At 41.1% G+C, this 21,113-nt stretch overlaps 1 protein-coding gene across 1 annotated transcript in view; it reads left to right on the forward strand.

Moving 5' to 3' along the window:
* Nucleotides 1–21,113, forward strand: part of ranbp10 (RAN binding protein 10) — a 33,740-nt gene that overhangs the window by 1,710 nt on the left and 10,917 nt on the right. The window contains exons 2-6 of the mRNA XM_076733130.1: nt 8,134–8,245; nt 11,332–11,384; nt 18,193–18,360; nt 18,467–18,489; nt 20,385–20,569. Of these exons, the coding sequence (XP_076589245.1) occupies nt 8,134–8,245; nt 11,332–11,384; nt 18,193–18,360; nt 18,467–18,489; nt 20,385–20,569 (541 nt within the window). The remainder of the gene's footprint in view (nt 1–8,133; nt 8,246–11,331; nt 11,385–18,192; nt 18,361–18,466; nt 18,490–20,384; nt 20,570–21,113) is intronic.

Here is a 21,113-nt window from a genome sequence, read left to right on the forward strand (position 1 = left end):
CATTTTGAAAGGGTTATTTGGCACATACGTAGTAGTGGTCCTGCTGTTTGTGAATAGCAGGGAAGGCCTATTATTTGTTCAAATCAAGACTCTGAGGCAGATAGCCAGATATAACCCACAGATTATTTAATGCATAATTGATCAGGTCCCTGCTGTTGATATGAACAGTGGTAAAATGGAATATAAGTCTACTTTCTGTTTATCAGTGGTGTAGATAACTCATAATGCATCATTTTTTTCCTGAATGATGCTGTGCTCCATGTTGATTTCTGTTAATGGTGTGATTAAAGAGAGTTGTGAGAAAGGTTTTTTTTTTTTTCATCATGCATCCATTTTATCTGCCTTAGTGAGATTCTTGCATTCTGTCTCAAATTACCCATGCACTGGTCACAGCTGTGACAGTGGTAAAAAAAAAAAAAAAAAAAAGATGACTGGGCCTATGTATGTCTTCAAAAATGATTTGTCATTTCATGTCAGGGTTATGTAGGGCATTGAGTCTTTATGTCGATGAAGAGTGCACAGATGAAGGGACACTGCACGATTGTTCAGGGATGGCATAGATAGGTCTATTCTGGACTGTGCAGGATAATTTTTCTCCTGGTTGTTTTAGCTCCTGCTCTGTTCCCTCACCCTTGTGGATTCAATGCTGTGCCAATTTTCTCTGTTCAAGGCCACACCGTGTCTACCTAGTCCTGCTATGCCCAGACACATATTAATATATCCAGTCTCAACCGATAGATGCACAAGTAAACACTGTAACACATATAAACAAACATATTGACTTAGTGCCTATGAATCCATCAAATGAGTGATGTTTACAGCACTCTGACAATTAAGAATAGTAACACTCTCATTAGGATTATTTTTAGGATTTCTTTTAATAGGCCTTAAGAATCGATAAATGGAAAGACAAAGACAGTTGCTTGACAAGTGGGGTTACATACATATAGAGAGCAAAACATTATATATACTAATGTGCTGCAGCACACCCTATAGTGTTGTCTGTGCTTCCTTTAAGTATGAGACATTGGTACAATACTAGTACAATACAATACATTACTCAATACCTTAAGTGATACCATGGCAAAAAGAAAAAGAGTCCTAGGCACATTAAATAGGAAAATGTATTTCTTTTTTATATTAACAACACAGTGCTGGTACAGATGAAGTCACTGAACACACACCGACACATTTGTCATAATGTTAATAGTAATCACCATTATTATTACCATTCTTAAATGTTTTCCCTGCCTTGTAGGCCTATACACTCTTTATGTTATTGTTATTGTTTTTAGTATTAATTCTTTTTTCCTCTAATGTTGCTGCATTCAGAAACACAGCATAGTGGTTAAATTAAGGTGACAGGTTGCTTACTGGCTGTTCTGAAATTCACTTCCGTCGTGCTGCCTGCTTGTGCTTCTGCCTCCAGTCACATGATGGGTTCATTGCTGAAGAGAATACTTTAACAGCCACAGGTTGAGGACCAGTTGATTTTCTTCCTTGTTGTTTCACCAGTGCAGCCCTCGGTTGAAAAACTGATTGCAGTTCTTTTTTCTTTTTCTTTTTTAAATTTTTTTTACATCTTTGTTTTTTTCAATACCATCTATTGTATAATTCGCGGGGATTGTAATTTAACACGTGGTATCAAAACATTATTGAAGTATTGATACTTCTAACAACCCAGTGAGTAACTAAATGACTGAATTAGAATGGTTACCATACTGTGAGTCTTTTGGTCACCCTCCAGGGTGACTAAGATAACTGACTAAAATCTTTGTTGGAATTAAAAAAAATAGTTTCTATTTAATAGTAATCCATATCTAGAAACTAATAAAGATTTCACTATATAACACCTATCAAAACAAAAGTTACAAACTGTTTCACAAGAAAAGCAATTAAGGAAAAAAATCTGCTTTTGTAAAAACTTCACCCTTCCCTTTGCTCACTGGTCAGTCTATATGGTTCAAATAGTGAAGGTGAATGACTGCCAACAAGCTGAAGTGGCATTAAGGAACAATTCAACATTTTGGGAAACATACTTTTTTGCAGAAAGTTAGATGAGAAGATTGATACCACTTTCATGTCTGTATATACAGGAAATATGAAGCTGCCACCAAGTGCCGGTTGGCTTTGCTTTGCACAAATATTAGAAGCAGGGAAACACCTTTAAGTGTTTTTTTCCACACAAAAAGGAGTTGTAAAAAAAATGACATGTTTGTTGTCTGACTGTTTCTTGGCCTGCCACACTAATTTCCTGAACGCCAGTAAGCAAGAGATTGTTGCTGCTGTCTCCACTGTCTCCAAGGTAGACACATCAGCCCTGTCACAGAGGTGTCAGCAACAGCAGCAAAGAGAGACAGGGTGGCTGGCATTGTTGTTAACGCACAGCTACTAGCTACTGCTGTCTGACGATGGTTGAACTTTGAATTGAACTTTTCAGCTTGCTGCCAACGCCTGCTGTGTGACCATAGCAGCCACAGAAAACAGGAAAATGATGTAGCAGCTAATTTTGCTCATGTCTGAATTTGCTGAATTATACACTTCTTCACCAGCATCAAATATATCAAGTAACAAATATTTATGATATTAGCTAACGCTACCGATCATGTGCTGTTGCTAACCATTTCACCTAATTCATGCTAAAACCCATTCTTTTCATCTGTGTGATGAAATGAGAGTATGTGGGAAGTAACACCCTTTAGCATATGGTACGTTTCATGAGTAGGATTAGAGGAAGCCAGTAGCCACAGCAGCTGTTTTGTGTTCTTCTGCTGCCTATCCAAAATACAAAACACTGTCACCGGGTGGAAAATGCATCAGAAACCACAATGTGGTGAAGTAAACTTGTTTCTGTTAGCCTGCTTACCTTGATCCTATCCTTATAGTCACAACTCAAAGCTCTTTGCCAGGTGTTGGTAGAACTGTGATATACCTGATCAGTTCAGTTGTCTTGGTTTTTCATAAACTCTGTTTCCCTCAACAATTAAAGCACCACTTTATCCTACCTGCCCAGAACAAAACAGCTAACAGTAAAAAAGAGACACAATCTAAAATTAATTGTAATGTTGCATTTGCTGGATGTTTGAATATAAAATTGTCTGCTAACATATTCACCGTAACAGCTTTTAAGGTCAATCACATGCAGATGTTGAGTTTACAACTTGTTGCACTGCCCCCAAATGACCAAAAATAAAAATAAGAAATTCAGGCAGCTTTAAGCTTCTGCCTTTGTGGCAGCATTTCACCCCAAATCCACTGTGGATAATTGACTTACTTCTGAAATGAAACATGAGGTGCTGTCCCTCATCCCAGCCACTTTACACTCAGTGACGCAGGTCACAGCCTGACAAAGCATCTTCTGAAAGTATCTGACATGCAGTCCTGAGGTCACCAAAGAGGACTGGACATCCTCCAGTCCTTGGCTGTGCCTTAAAAATATGTCCTTGAAAATCACAAAAAGAATAGATGACAAGGCACAACAGAGTCCATCATCTATTGAGAAAACACTTGACAAAGTGCCAAGGACGACATCAAACCTTTTGGTTCAGTTATACAAGGACCTTATTGCTCATAATAACAACCCCAGGGCCCATAATCCCACAGTTGCCCCTTCAGGACACCTTGGACTAGTCCAAGTCCATTGATCCAACACACAGCTACATTACCATCAAGAGTCAATAAGAAAGGTACCACTGATAAACAAAAAAGTGACATCCAAGTACTGCTAGCAGTTAGAAATCTTTGGTTGTGCTCATGAAAGTTATATCTAAGCTGTTTTTCGAGGTCTCTTGTGGCTTTTCATCCAGTTAGGCTACTAAAGGAGTGATTTGTATATGCCAATGACATATTTGTCTATTTGATAATTTGTAGAAAATGGCTGGAACCACTCTGTTTAGTTATGGTTACTTGTTTACATTATATATACTGTACTTAAGAAGTGTATTATGTTGTGATGATACTCTGAGGCTAATGTCATTGTTTGACATGTCACCTCCATCTCCTGCCAAATTCCAAACAAAGTACACAGAGAGGATGGTTCAGTTCCAGGATCCTCTTGGTCACCTGCTGCAGTGTTCTTAAGCAAGACCCCAAACCTCAATGGCTCCCAGCCACCATTATTGTGTGTTTTGTTTTGTGGCACACAGCAAAGCACTTTGGGTAAAAGTGCTATATAAATGCAGTTCATGTTCAGTTTAACTAAGAATTTCAAAGGTGTACGTTGTCTTGGCCATCGTAATGGTGTACGATTGGCTCATTTGAGCTTGTGTATCCAGAGTGGCTGCCCATGATTTTATATTATATGATGGGAGAGGTGGTTTGATGAGAGCTGTACAGACTCAACCAGTTTAGCCAGCAAACAAAAATAGTGAGTTGAAAGAGAAATCATCATTGAGTTTTACTAACAAGTACAAACTGACAAACAAGTTAGGTAATTAGAAAACAAGAAAAATATTACCAGGCAGCTGAAGATCAGTGTGTCTCTGGTTCGTATCAGTTGTGAGAGGAGGAGGGGGAAACTTCAAAGAGCCTCGTATGGTGTTGCCACAGCTCGGCCAACTTGGCCTCCATGTCTTCTGTCCACATGATGCGACGAGTTGCCATGACGCTTTTAGGTGTACTCTCTGCCTCTTTGTGCAGGTACAGTGAGAAAGAAGGCACTGACCTTGGGGAATGGACTGGTGCCTCTTCTTCAGCCGTCCATCTATACTGCATGACTAACAACACCAGACAAAGCTGAAATTCAGTCCGACTCTAAAATGAGGTGGCCGTCTCAAAAATCGGGTCAGAAACAGGCAGTGATGCTCTTCATTGTGCTTTCTCTATGATACTCTGTTAGCATTCTGTACCCAGTGTGGCAAGGTACTTGAAGACATTGTAATTGTGTCCTCCCCATGGTCTTTCTCTTCTGCATTGGTGACATGATGCTATCCACTTTTCTGCTCCTGCTGCGGCTGCTGTTGATGGCACAAGGCAGAGAACAGCGTGTAGCTATAGCCTGTGTTGCACTTGCTGTTATTGAACTGATAGATTTTGCACTTTCCCCTGCTTATGGTCGAGGGTAGAACCTGGGGTGAGACTGCTGGTTTCCTAGTAAGCAATTAAATCCTGTGCTGTGGGGTAAGAACAGGACATTAACCTTTGAACCATGACCCCTGGTGGAGAGGTTTGATCACAATAGCAGCTGAAAAGTTTGCAGTGCCAGTGCTGTTTCTCAAAGAAGACTGTTGTCTCAATATTTCATTTGACCACTACAAAAAGACATTTGAATGTAAATGCTACAGTTTGGAGTACTGTTGTAGTGGGAGCTGATGCTGTTGTAGTTGGAGGTGCATGTCTCTAACACACTTTAGAGAGTTTCTACTTATCACCTGGCAGTGTGAAAAATCCTATGTGAAGTAAATGATTTGGGCTTTCGGATTTAGGATTGGCAGTAGTAGGGGTTGTTAAAAGTAGTAGCCGTTTCTCCTACCCAGCCATGCAGTTGTAAAGAGACCTGTTGGCCTACTGACAATTTCACGAGGAGCAGCTAAAAATAGATGCCATGAATGTTGCTGCAGCCATTGGACCGGACAAGTCACACACAACATACACATGCACAGGCATGCTGCTCACATGAATAAACATGTCATGACATGCCTTGGTGCCACAGTAGATATGTTTTCTTATAGAACAGGCAGAATTGAATGAATCTACTGTGATTCAATATCATAGTGATAACAGTATCAGGGAAAGGCTGCGTGACATTTATCTCCTGTAAACATCATCTGAACATGTAATCAGAAAATCACGACAAGCGCAAAATTTCCATAAAGTTTAATAGATGTAGAAGTCCAATATAACATCAGTTAAATATAGACCAAAACGCTAAGCTCAGTTTCAGTCAACAAGCTTTAATGTGTACTAGAATTATGTATGTATGATGTGTTCCCAGCTGGCTGTATGTTAGTAGCTGGACCCTCCATGTTCCCCTCTTACGCAAACACACCACAGCAGCCTCAAGGTGTCTACTGACAGCCAGCTGCTTTGTTTAAGGTTATAACCTATCTACATTTCATACATGAGTACACACACACACACACACACACCAGAGCTCACAGCGACTTTATCGTGACAGGTGAACTCAGTCAATGGTGTGATTACATGTAACAGAAAGATGCACATGTTTACTGTAGAGCCGAGATAGCATTTATACAGCACACCTCTTTCTCTCATGACCCGGGGGATTGCATAAGCAGCCGTCTGAATATAGAATGACAGCCAGTAATAATTGTTGTGCTTGAATCTAATTGGTTCAGACACAGTACTTGAGCCCATGACCCTGTTGTGCACATTTGCACCACATGCTATATGTATAGTGTATTATCTTGATCTGCCATAATAGAAAAAGACACCATAACAGAAGTATGCATTGTTGGGGGAATATCTGAGCTTAATCTGTGTATGAATGATCACCTGATTTCTTTCTAGGTCCCAGTACATCAAGTTAAACAGTCAGATGCGACTGTCTGATAAGTGGATTGATAAGATGTCCTAGAAAATGAAGAAAAACAAAGATGAACTTATTCATCAAACACATTCTCTGGGAAATATAGAGTAAAAAAAACATATAGCTCGTGAAAATATAGCAGACCAGCATAGTCAAGGCCCTAAAATAATATTGTCACACAGCTGACAAATGACTCCCCCACCGGTGCAATGCTTTGGCTTGTACACAGGGTAGTCAGGCTCTGGTCAGCCGGCAGATCAGATTCACCAAACCTAGAATTGGTGCTTGTTGCCATACAAACACTAATAGTGGAAAATCAAAGGCAAGACCAGATCTTTGCCATATAATTAGTTTCAAGGTTAATTTTGAAATGTAGAAATTCACAAAATGTCCATTTAACAACATAAATGGGGAATTCTAGCTGCTGCGCGGCAGCGAGTTGGGGCAGGGACTTTTGAGGAGGAAGAACAAGAAAGAGGAAGAGAAGAAAAATGAAAAAAGAAAGAGGAGGAAGATAAATGACAAATACAGGGGGGTCCATCAGCAGAACTGTCTGGACCAAAATTATCATTCAATCTTGAAGTCATGTGTCTCTACTTAACACTGCACAATGCCTGAGTACATATAAGATGTTCCTTCTGCATCACCTGATTCTTGAACTCACAACTTTTGCACCAGTGGCACAAGAGCAGGTCAGGATCTTGTTGAGCTGCCTGGCTGAAAAACCAGAGATGGCTTCACACTGAGACCTCAGCAATCAGCAGGATTGAAGGTAGAGGTGCATTTCAAACTAAAATTCAGTCATTCAGACGAAGTTCTGAGAATCTGTGTCCCTCATCGAAACAACATGGAGATGTTTGGAAAGTTGATTTCTCCATAAGTGACAAACTGATGTTAAAGATGCTCTCATTGACTGCAGCAGTTTACATGAAGAATGTACTGTGTTCCTCATTTTTGATTTTAAAAAATCTGTCTGGAGGGTTTGTGGAGGACAGTCTGAAGATACAGTGTAGTGACTTTGGTGTCAGTTGAGCAGAAAATGAGGAGATCGGTTTGATTCGTTTTACAGTGTGATGAACGTCATACTTCCTGCAGGGATCTGAACATTTCTGCATGTTGGAGCTGCATTCTAGGGAAAGATCCAAAGTGGAGGCACTTAGATTAGTTGATTTTTAATCTAGTTTAGTTTTTTTTATAGAAAAGACTTGTGAGACACTACCATTTCAAGATGCTAAACACCCTGCTTCTGTAAACAAACAGACAGAAATCTGTGTCACATCATGAGATAAAGGTAGTGTACGAATGTAGGATTAATCCAGCAGTTGCCTTTGCCTCTGCTTGTTTGGGAATTGCCCTTCGCCAACAACCAAATATGTTTGGTTAAACTGTTCATGTGCTCTACCAGCTTTGGTAGAAAATCAGTAATCAAATACAGGCCCAATGTTGTTTTAAAGCTCCACTTTGCTGGTGTAATAACATTTGGAGCAGCAGACTTAATGTCACTTTGTAACTGTTGGCTCACCTCTTTCCGGTTTAAGTGAATGCTACCACAAATGTTGACAATTCATTCTCCGGAAGACTCTATTCCTTACATAAAATAATGTCGCCATGTCCTTCATGCACACCTTGTATTTCTCCTCTTGCAGGCCATGGTAAGAACCATAAGGATGCAGCATCAGTGAGAGCCACACACCCAATCCCCGCTGCCTGTGGGATCTACTACTTTGAAGTCAAGATTGTCAGCAAAGGTCGAGATGGGTAAGCAGATGCAACTCTGTTCAAGCTTTATTGCATGGGTCCTGTTGTGCTGTGGTCATTTTTTCCATCCTGGGGTCAGTAGGAGAATATTTCACTCATAACATTTTCACTGTAGGTCTGTAACCAGTGCATGTTTTCCTCGCATTACGACATTATAGCAGTTTATCTTGACCGTGTAGTAGATACTGTAAATTTGTCAGCACCAATACAAATACATTAATCTCATGTGTATTCTAATGTTTACAGGCTAATTTGGCCTGTCTGTAGTTCTGTGGTTGTAGTTTTCCTCGATAATGTGTTAAACACCTCCTGATTTGAGTCAACTTTCTGTAGTCCTCTTTGTTTCTTGTGGTTGTTTTACTAAAGTCTGACATCCCTGGGTCACTGCAGTGGCTTGTGAATTTGTGAACTTGCTTCAGCAGCATTTCCTTCACCTTGAGTCTGCATAAAAACAGCAATCTTGATATGACTGTTCCAAGTTCATTGCCAAATACAACAGTCCCTCCAAATATGTCACTCCCGACCTCTGTTAGCATCATCTTGCTGCCAATTTCTGCATCAGCTGTCCTGCTCTCCAAGTGTTTGACACAACACAGAGTTGCATCAACAGTGGTAGACATTTAAACTTTTGTTCATCTGCTGTGTCAGTGAAAATACGGATGTTACAAACCAAAAAATGGCAACTTTAGCAACGAGCCCTGGCTTGTTAAATCTGAGGGGCAAAGCCTGACTGCCGAGGTTCTGTGTCGCTGAAAAATCAAAAGCTTCATCTCAGCTGCACCAGATTTATCTCTGTGACATTTGGCCCAGAAACAGGAATAGGACATTACAGATGTACATGAAAAAGAACACAGAACAGAGATGCAAGGTAGAATAGCCTTTTTAACCATGTTTGAGGGGTTTCGGGTGATGCAGTATTAAACTAGTATCGGAGATATTTTGTTTGTGTCCAGATTATCACGCCTTTATTCTGCAGGCAGTGCTCCCAAAACTTCCTTGTCCACATGTAGTTTCACATCTAGTTTCACAGTACAGCTTTTACTTGTACTGATATGTTGACTAACATAGATTCCAGGCTTTCAAAAAAAAAAAATATATCTCAGGTTGTATAATATACTGTTGAACCCCGGTTCAAGTTGAGGAGCAGGTGCAAACATAACCGTGGTGTAAAAGACAACTGCAACTTGGGAGTGTCTGTGTGTAACTACTACCTTAGCTTTAAATGAGAAAGCCTTTCAAATCAACTTAGCTGCTTGAGTTGAAACAGCAGACAGCAGTGTGATTGTATAGAGCAATCGTCTGCTTCACTAGACCAGAAGCAGGACTTAATGATATATTGAAATTATATTTAAGTTGCAGCATGATATAATGACACACAGTGCATCACAGCCACTTCTAAATGGACTCTCCTTTCATTTTTACAGTGCAGATAGAAGAGGTATGTTAGGAAATGCCACAAGTAATGCCATAACATTCCACTATAATAACACGCACTGTATGTGTGTTTCCAAGTTATGCTACTGAAGCTGGGCCATAAAATGCGAACCAAAATAAACCCAAATATGAAATTGACTGCTGAACTGGAACTTCAAAAACACAAAATGTCAAAACTATGGGCTGAGTTTTCAGACTTCTTCTGTGTCACAGTAAGCTTCTGGGTGGACCCATAACAGCAATGAACCTACATTTTCACCAAGCCTGTTGATTAGTGCTGGTTATCAATTGCTTTACACCAATGAACAATAACGTAGGGAGTACTAAAGACACCATGTCGGGCAACTATCACTGCAGAAAATAGATCAACTTAAATTCCCTCATTTTGTACACAAGTACACAAGTCAGAATTAACACCAAAGATATGCATACAAGTTTCTTAGCAAAGCGACTTGCTAAGTGAATTTGACTTTCCATAGAAAGGATTCAAATGAAAAATCATTTAATACTATTGGCTGCAGTGAACATTGCAGTCTACTGTATCCTTTAATGTAGAAGAACAAAGAGAGGAGGATTGAAGGACTGGTCAAAGGCTCAGTTTGATTTGTTCAGTTTGACTGAAACACTGATTGTAATCTGATATAAAACATAATCTAGGAGTTGAGTTTTATCATTGATTTCTCTCCACAGAATAAAACGCTGGGATTAATTTCATCACTTTGTTTAACCAATCAGTATTCAGTGAAATATCGTCTCATCATCTAGTAGATGGGTTGGCACAAAAGCTAGTAAAGACGTTCATGGACAGAGGATGAAGCCTCCTGATGTTAGCATTTAGCTGAAAACACTGCTGTGCCACAGGCCAGCCTCACAGACGTGTTAGCACGACAGTGGACTCTTTGTCTTGTTTTGTAATGGCCGACTGAATATTGAAATCTTCCCTGGATAAACAATTGCTGGAGAAGTGACATTGACTTCTCTCTGTTACTCTGAGTCACAGTTCTTTGCACACTCTTAGCTCAACTTATTTGACAGCTTCTTTAAAATCATCTTCCAGTTGACTGATGCGACACCAGCGTCTTTTCCTTCTCTTAAATCCCAGATGTCATTGAGGAAAACGCAGGAAACTTGCGAATGAGGCCGTCCTTTCGGCTTAGACGAGAAATCATTTATTGCTGGGATTTGAGTGATGACATCAGCATGTGCCACAGTGAGCTGAGATGATGCCAGACTCATTCAGCTGACAATATTGATGACTCGTTCTCAATTGAGCAAAAAGGTTTTTGCCGGCCTTTCGTAAGCTTGCTTACATGAAAAGGATGCTGGCCAAGTGCTTATCCTTGTGTGACAGACTTAGGATGTCACTGTTGACCGCTAAGCTTCAACTCTCGCTGTCACTTTTGATGTTACCACTCTCCCTTGGAGGCAGTTGACTCTGTCATAATGAGTCCGCACATTTGGGAAACGAGAGGAGATCAAAGACAGTATGTTCAAAGTAAACTCCACCTGACGATCTTCAATATATGAATCAGAGCTTGACACCTTTAAGTCGATGTTCTGGAGTGATTACAGATGTGTTTCTGGTTGTGTGCATGTCATACATGGTGTAAAATCTGCCACACTTTGAATGTCTCTTCTCTTGTTGTGTGCAGGTACATGGGCATCGGCCTGTCTGCTCAGGGAGTCAACATGAACAGACTGCCTGGTGAGTAACTTGAACGATATCAGCATAACATAACCCACAGGCGGACAGATAGATGGACAGACATTTGTTTGACAGATTGATGCTGAAGTTCATTTAAGAATGTTACAATGGGCGAGACCGTAGAACAACAAGACGGAGTCTGTGGTCGGAACAATCAACAAGATGAGGTCAAATAAGGATTCCCAAGGTTACTCAACATCAACAGAGTGTATGGCAGGTTCTTCACTGTGCTGGCTTCCAGCAACAGCATTGCCTTGCTGGGTTGGAGCCAAAATTTCAAACACTTAGCAGTCGGATGGGACCAGTGCTTTGGCAAGCTGAGGAGAAAGCCACCCTGCAGTGCTCTCTTCTTTTGTTCACATTTTGGTGACACACAGGACAGTCTGCACACTACAATGAAGAGGCTCTGGAGGGGCTGGCCAAAACCTTGACCCTGAACTTTTCTAATTACTTATTGGGCCGTGGCTCGAGACCCACGGCCCTACTGGCTCAGATTGCAATCAAGCAGTTGACAGTGCTGTGTTGTTGGTTACTTTAGCCTTTCCATCACAGAATAACAAGGTTTCTTATTCAACAATGTAAACACTGGAAAGATGTTGATCATTCGCACTTAGTCATTGTTTTCACTCAGGCCTGAGATTTTTTGTGCTGGAGGTGCTGAATGATACCTCCATGTGTGGAGTTTGTGGAGGCAAGATATAAATGTACATGAAAGGAAAAAAGAAAGTGACAAGAAAAGGATTTGTGGATAAGTGAAAGTAGCTGGAGAAGTGCCAGCATTTATGAGATTCGGGGATGAAAGCAGGAGAAGATGAGGCTGTGTGGCGTTGCTATAGTAATCAGATGTGTTTTGTGGATTCAGTGTGAACAGTCTGACGGCTTCAGAAAGAACATGTTAGGACATGTCGCTGAGCAGTCATATGGATCAGTGGCAGATGAGGTTGACTTGGGCTTGCAGTCTGACCTCAGCCTAATCTGACTTCAGACAAACATTGCTTCTTATTTTGTAATGATAGATTGTTCATTTCACATGGAGCATATTTTTGGGTCTCAGTCTTAGGCAACACCAAATGAAATGAATAGCGTGTACACTTCTGAATAGAGGACATTTTTGTGAATGTGTTTCTCACCTACATAAGGCTGTCATCAGAGGCCATTTCACAATACAACCTGTGCCAAAAATGACCTGTTGATTTAAACTTGTACTCAGTTTTGTTTGATTTAGAAATTACAGAGAGTGTAATTCCACGTGATGCCCAACTAAAAAATCTACTGGATTATTGTCAGCTCAGTGAAGTTATTTTAACAGTAAGCCCAAAACTAAGCACAAAATACTGTTCGGTTTGAAAACATAAACAAGCAGTTCAGTATTTCACTTTCCTAAAGTTGGGGCACATATTGAAAATAGAATGGTCAAAATCAACGCGTCAGAAGCAGAGCTATCCTTACTTTTATTTCCGAGTATGGATTAAAGGTGGAGTCTTAAGATAAGATAATCCTTTATTACCCCAATAGCAGGGAAAATTTGCAGTGTCACCGCAGCAAAGGGGGTAGTGTAATACTAAGAAGCATCAGTAAGAAAAGCAAGATATGATAACTAAGTAAACAATACAATGAGTAAAACAAACAATGGTTGAATTCACATTATTGCACATAGGGAATATTGATATTGCCCAGGTTAGTATGCACACCATTGAATGAGTACATGTGTTTTCGGTGTGTGTGTGTGTGTGTGTGTGTGTGTCTTAGGTCTAGTGGGAGTAGTGTTGATTGTGAAGTCTGACAGCAGCAGGAAAGAAAGACCTGTGGTATCTTTCCTTCACACACAGCAGGTGAAGCAGCCTGTCACTGAAGGAGCTGCCCAGTGCTATCAGAGTGTCCTGCATGTGGTGGGACATGTTCCCCATCAGGGATGATAGTTTAGCCATCATTCTCCTTTGTCCCACTGCCTCTCCTGGGTCGAGTGGATGTCCCAGGTCAGAGCTGGCCTTCTTGATCAGTCTGCTCCAGTCAGTTGAGATGCTGCTGCCCCAGCAGACCACTCCATAGAAGATGGCGGGTGCTGCCACAGAGTCAGAAAAGGGTGCCCTCTTCACTATCGAGCAGATAGTCTGCTCTGGCCTGTCTCATATAGTGGATGTTTATTGTCAGTCCAGCCCAATCTATTATTCTGGTGAACACCCAGGTACGTGTAGGACTCCACCATCCCATTGTCTGCCCTGGATATTCACTGGTGTGGGAAGTTCATGACCAGCTCTTTGGTTTTCCCAGCGTTGATTTCTTCATTCAACATTTGCAGAGCGGTTTTCTCTTTTCTGCCTTTGCCTGTGCAGTGCTGGCGTTAGAATAGCATCTAACTGGTGTCAGAAATGTGCATTGGGATGCCCACGTGTTCACATGCATGACAAACAGAATAGACATAAACATGCAAAAACATTGTTCCTAGCACTGCTAGTGGTCAGTAACTCAGTTTACTTTTAAGACCTGAAAGTGCTTGTTCCATCATCTGCACTTGCCATTATGCAACTCATTAGGTCTTTCATTGGCCCCCACCTGTGTGGTAAACTTTCACATCTTTCAAACTCTGTGGCCCAGTTTGTAACCTCATATAAGTTTGGAGTCTCCTTGCCCAAACTGAGATTACCCAGATGACATCACTGCGACATCATCAGTGTTGTTTCATTTATGACAAAGCATCTCCAGAGTCACAGATGACATTATAAAACTGTTTTCACAGGCTGAGTGGTACGCATCATGCTGGGTAAACAGACTGAATGGAGTTCCCCATTAAGGAAAGTGTTTTTTAGCCTTTTTTCCCTACAATTTAGCTCAAACATAACTAACTTACGAAATAACATAAGACTTGTCTCAATTCCCAAGATGGAGATGAACTGCGTTATATTACACTGTCTTACAGTTGTGGAGCAGGTGACTTAGTGGGTGTATGTGTGTCTCCAGCAATTATTCATTTGTAAATAAAGTTGGATTCAGACCATGGTCACTGTGTACACTGCCAGGATTCAGAGAATAAAGATGATCTATAGAGATTTAGTAAGAAAACAAGTCTGACATTAATCATCAAGCCTTTGTCTACTGACGCATAACGCAAATATTTATTGTGTGCTGTGCACTCGCTCTCTGTATGTTATTTGCAGATCGTCACATGATTGGGTCATTGGGTTTTGGCCTTATCTTTCTTCTTTTGCCCTCAGCCCTCAGCCCCCTGCCCACCATATCCATATACACTCAGCAACCACACACACACACTCATACACACACAATGACATCTGTGAATGGTTCAGCGATCTCTAATGCCATAGGAGGAAATGTAGTAGCCATATATCAGCCTAGAGCCTGAATAAAGCCCCTTGCCTCTCCCCAACCAATCAGATCGCTCCTCTGCTCTGGCCAATAACGTTCTGTGGCTTCCAGCCCTTGCCGGGGCCATTTGACCTGCTTATTGACTAGTCAAGATCTGTCGGGTGGCTGAGGTTTGTGGAATGCTGTGGACACCAGGGCAGCCAGTTCAGCAGACTCTAGATTCACACACACACACACACACATACATAGAGATCATTCATTCTCCTTTCTTCTTGATTCTCATGTGTCAAATGTCACACAAAGGGTGGAACAGCGTGGAACAGCGTTGCATGGAGGGACTTGTTTTCAATACCTGCTCACACGTTAGATATGACAATATTTTTGGTTGCTAGGTTTCCACTACAGATGGTCTGTAGCCCGGGTAGACAGATTACTGTTGATTGCCTTAACTCTGACTGACTCAGTGTGTTTGTGTGCCAGTGTGTGTTTGTCCCAAACTCTGGATTTGCCTGTGTGTGTCCTGGACCAGCTGATTGCGTCTCGGAGTGTACTTGTTTGTGTTTATCCCCACTCGCCTGCGCGTCAGTGTGTGTTTGTGCACACCTTTATGTCCATCTGCACATGTACTGTATGTCCCGGTGAACTCGTGCCTTCATTATTGTTTATATATCCGTATGTGTGAGTGTCCCTCAACAGTACAGCGTTCTCCACTGCTGACCTCTGTGTCTGATCCTGCTGTGGAGGCCTGCCCATTTCATTAGCATGTTGGAGCAGTGAGCCTGGCTTTAGAGGCAATATCCCTGTCAGCAGATTAATCTAATACCCCCCACCCCCACCCCCCCCCACTCCCACACACACACACACACACACACACACACATGCGCACGCACGCACAAACTCACAGAAGTATATGCACATATGCACAAAAGGCCGCATGGAGAGACAGAACAGTATCTGCTCAAGTTAGACGAAACATACCAATGCACATGACACAAACACAAAAACAAGCACATTTGAGTTAATACTTTAGTACATGCTCACAGATACACACATACACATATACAAGTACACATCTAATATCTCGGCTCACCCACGACCTACTTTCACTAACCCTGCTTTGCTTTTTGGCAACGACAGACATGCTGTGATTGAGGAGAGACACTGACTGAGTGGCAGCGAGCTGAAGCCGAACGCCACTGTGTTCAGGTCCCTCTTCGGCCTGGCCAGCGCAGTTAGAGGAAGTCCTGCAAAACTGGATTAGTGTAAAACTTAAGGCATAACAAGTTTGTCTGCTAAAAACTGCAAGTGATTCTCTGATGTTAGCAAATGTAGTTGTCGCTCGCTGTAGAGGAATCATGCCACAGACCTCAGAGTCCTGCCTTGTTGGCAGCTCTTTGCTGTAGTGAAGTCATGATGACATGATCTCTGTGGATCCAATGTTTTACTAGACATTAGTCAGCTGGTTTAGATTCATTGGACCAGAGTGACTGAGATCTATCTTATTTTTTGATGATGTTACATTCATAGAGGGACTTTGCTCCTCTCAACATGGCCATTCCTCAGGTTGTATTTTAGCTTTGGGGACATACAGCAATCTGTCTGCTCAATAAAGGTGTCAGTATATTTATTTTGGATAGGCAGAATACTGGACACATAACCCCGTAGAGATTGCTTAAAGCCTCTTTAAGAGTGGTATATAAATACATAAAGGTTATTTGAGGTCACACTGCACATTGGTGATATTACATGTTCATCTTCCAGGGGCCAGCACCTCATGCTCTGTGTTCCCTACAGTATACAAAGCATCTTTCTCTTTTTTTTTGGTTGTTATTTGAGCATTTTTTTCAGTTGAAAGGCATGGTTGAACACACTGACATCAAATTAGAACTGAGAACATATTAGACATTAAACAGTTTCTTCAGAAGTTTCCTAGAAAGAACTGCTGTATGTAATATAATTATTGGTAAAATTGCTGCATTTAAAGTAAATATTTATGCATTATTAATTAAAAAATTTCTACATACACGATGAATTATATGCTTGTCTGTAGACAAATGATGTATTATGCATGTTCAGCTGAGCTGCCATACACAATCTCTTGGTCAGTTGTGTCCAACGTGGGGGGACACAACAACAATAAACCTGCCTGTCAGCACCTCTAAAGCTTATTAATTAACACACGATATCTCATTTGTCTAATCCAAAATGTAAAAACATTTGTAGTGTGACAGGGGTTACATCCTGTGACTACTCCTTGGCCGGACTTACTGGAGTCTTGTCATTATACTGATGTTGTCAGGCAACGTAAGAGTGCTTTGATCTTTATCTGTCAGTAGGAAAGAGAAAAAGCAAATTTCCCAAAATGTCAAACTCTTTTAAACTTCGTCAAAGACAAGAGAACTTTTGATTTTGGGTTGCATTTTTTCCTTGTAGAATAGATACTAAAGGAAAACTTCTTTTTGTATCCACGCTGAGACCATGACCTTTGACGAAGAGTCACAAACACATTCTGCTTCATCACAAGACTGAAAGGGTTGTGAACGGCTGCTTCAATTAACTGGAAATAACTAACTGGTATTTAAACAAGAGGCTTCTTTCATAGAGGACATTTTGTCACAATAGGAAAGGTGTAAAAGATTAAATTAATGATGGCTGAATTCCATTTAGCTGCTCCAGTTTCAGGTTTGTGGTGTTGTATACTTGTCACCAGGACCATTGCGATTGTTTTCAGTCACACCTATGCTTTTCCTGCTATAAGAAGTGGAAATATGTGCTATGAAAAAGGACTGTTAAACATTGACAAAATGACATAGTTGTTTCCGGAAAACGAAATCACAAGCTTAAATACAGTAAAGCATGACCATATATGCATAGCAGTATAGTGAATAATGAGATTCATACTCTGCTCAGCAATCTGGCTGAGTAAATATCTTGCAGTTACACACACATGCACGCATTAGGGAGCTTAATGAGCAAATCATGACATCCTCATCTCTGCCCCTGAGTCTCCTGGTTCAACCTCCTGCTGCTGTTCCTGTTGGCAGTGACTCACCAGTTTCTTTACATAGACAAGATCCTCCTGCTGGTCAGCCACAGCAGTGCACCACATGCCAGAACAGTCAGAACATGTGTGTGTGTGTCTGTGTGCGTCTGTGTCTGTGTCTGTGTGTGTATGTGTGAATTTTCATGAGACGCCCTGCAGGCAACGGTGGTCAGACGGGAAAGTCTGAGCAGCAGAAGTCAATGAGTAACTGTCTCCTCTCGTTCAGCAGCAACTACTGTTACTGACCTCAAGCAAGTCACCTCACCTCAAATGCTCTGTAGATTCAGACATTGTTTGTACTGAGCAGCATCCTCTTGACGTGCAGCATTGAACTGAGCAGGAAGTACACTGGTGCTGTTCAACAACATGCAGACTGATCAACCTTTTTTCATAAGTGTCAAGTATAAAATGACAAAACTAATCCTAATCCTTGTCCTATTTTAGGATGGGACAAGCACTCATACGGTTACCATGGAGATGACGGCCACTCCTTCTGCTCCTCTGGAACCGGCCAACCGTACGGCCCAACATTCACCACAGGGGATGTGATTGGCTGCTGCGTTAACCTAATCAACAACACTTGCTTTTACACCAAAAATGGCATAAGTTTAGGTGAGTGAGCGTGTTGTGTATTGTATATGAATTGATTCATTGTGTCATATAGCCTGAAATCATTGTGTATACGCTAACTTGAATTGTTTGTCCTTTTGTCCATTAGGTGTAGCCTTCACAGACCTCCCTGTAAGTATCATTACATGTGCATCACACCATTATAAAATGATTTTCATGATATACCAACTAAACTCTGCTGGTGCTTTTCTTTCATATGAAGCTCTTTATGCCTCTGCAGGGGATCGTGGCCGGAGGCATGATCCCCACTCTCTTGTATGCAGTATTGCAAGAATTCCTGAAGAGAATTCACAATTCAATTTGGACTGAATGATAAACTGATGAGATTTGGGTGGTCAAATTTCACTGTGACCACACAAAACACATTGTCTCACAGGATAAAATCATGAAGTGATGAAAATTTGTCTCCAAAAGGTCAAAGGTCAGCTTCACTGTGACATCACAATGTTGTGCAAATACCTTTTTCTGGCCATTGTTCAACACCATAACTGAGGAACAGAAGGCAGATTGCCACCATATTTCACATCTGCAGATACTGAAATGGTGACACTAATCTTGGGTGTCCAGATTGAAACTGTGCTGATTGTAGAGATCTTCTAAGATGTGCATGAAGTGTCCACTTCTTCAGTTTGTAGCTTCTCTGCAGTAACATTCATATTTGAAGCATTGTAGTCACCATGAACTCATTGGTTGTGCTCATAGTGAGCTTCAGGTGATTGTCGTTGCACCATGTGAAGAAGCTCTCTGTCAGTCCGCTGTGCTCCTCTGCTTGTCCCTGTTTTTGGAGAAAATGTTAAAGGAAAAGTTACAGTACTTCCCTGAACAAACTACACTTGTAACTCATTTTTCTATTGATTAAGCTAATCTTATTATACCAAAGCCATATGATGTTTATCACACCATTCCTGAAACTAGTGACTATGTATGAATGTACAAGCCTAATTCCAAAATAGTTAGGACACAATGTAAAACATAGATAAAGAAGAATGTGATCATTTGCTAATCCTTTTTGACAATACTCAATTGAAAACAGCACAAAGACAATATATTTAATGTTTGACCATCAGCTTCATTGACTTTTGTAAATATCTGCTCATTCTAAACTTGATGCAGCAACATGTGTCAACTAAAGACTGGGAGAGATGTGGAATGCTCCAAAAACACCTGTTTGGAACATTCCACAGGTAAACAGGCTGATTGGTAACAGGTGATAGTATCATGACTGGGTATGAAAGGAGCATCCTGGAATGACTCAGTCGTTCACAACTGAGGATGGAGAGAGGTTCACCACTTTGTGAACACATGACTGGATAAAGGATATTAATACAATACATGAGCTCAGGAACACTTTGTTAAACTTGTTGGTGAACACGGTTTGTTTTGAATGATTGATTCTGTTTTAATGTTTACAGTGTCCATACTTTTTTGAAATCATTGTTGTATAAGTGGATATCGACCATGCAGGTCTATATCTAATTTTAGCTTGTGCTGGCAGCTGGGTTGGCAACTAACCTTTTTTTGTCCAGTGGCTTCAGTAACTGAATGAACAGCCACTTTAACGGTTTTACCAGCCAAATAGGTTTTAAGAATAGAACAGGAACTCAAAATCACAGTTGGCAGCTGGCCACTGTGGCTGTAAGAGCAGATGGAGTTACCAGCCGACCTAAACAGCGCTCACCCGGGTGCTGGTGTTAATTTCATACCCTGTTGGTAGTTTTTGTACATACCAAAAGACCAAAGTCCAACTGAACCCTGTAATCTAATGACAGCTTAGTAAAAAGCCAGCTCAGTCTATTTATCCAGTGACAGTTTTCCATAACAGCAACTTAACAAGCTGTAACCTGAGGCTTTCCATAACCAACATTTTAAAGATTTTTAGAACATGATCTATGCATTTGGGTCTGACTGCACTCTTTAGTGTACCAGTTCCACGATCAACGAGTAACTGTCTAAAACAATGCAGAAACTGACTGTTTTAAAATTATTTTTTATCTTTTATCTTCCAGCCCAACTTGTACCCCACCGTGGGGCTTCAAACTCCAGGCGAGATCGTAGACGCAAACTTTGGCCAGCAGCCGTTTGTCTTCGACATCGAGGACTATATGAGCGAATGGAGGGCCAAGATCCATGGCATGATCGCCCGCTTCCCCATCGGAGAGAGGCTGGGGGAGTGGCAGGCCGTCCTGCAGAAGTAAGATTCAGTCCTCACACCTTCGCACACACACACATACCTGTCACTGCAGAATGCACTGTTTTCTATAATACCACAGCAATATAGTTTCATCTGAAAGCTGAGAATATGACAGTATGTAGCAGCTGAACTAAAGGGATTTAATTCATATGCAACAAAAGCTGGGCTTCTATAGTGATGATGTGTGGCAGCTAAAAACCATTTCACACTCCGCAGCACAGGAAAACACAATTCCTCATATGTAATAATCCAAAAACACATCTCGCTACAAGATATGAATGATGATGTAATAAATGGTCTGTATGGCTGTGGTGTTTGTGGTTTCATCTCTTAAAGGACATGACGGGTAATATCCTATATTTTTCTTATTGTCCAAAACCAAAACTAACAGAATCACAACTAACAAGTTCTGACTGTGTGTCCAACTTCTGAAATATCTTATTCCTGTGTGTCACAGAACTGCATTGTTGTCCAGAAGCTGTTAAAACACATCAGTGACACACACATGCCACTCTGCTGAAAATAGTCCACAACAACTACAGTA

Source organism: Chaetodon auriga, chromosome 6 (assembly GCF_051107435.1).
Source record: "Chaetodon auriga isolate fChaAug3 chromosome 6, fChaAug3.hap1, whole genome shotgun sequence".
NCBI classification, from domain to species: Eukaryota; Metazoa; Chordata; class Actinopteri; order Chaetodontiformes; family Chaetodontidae; genus Chaetodon; species Chaetodon auriga.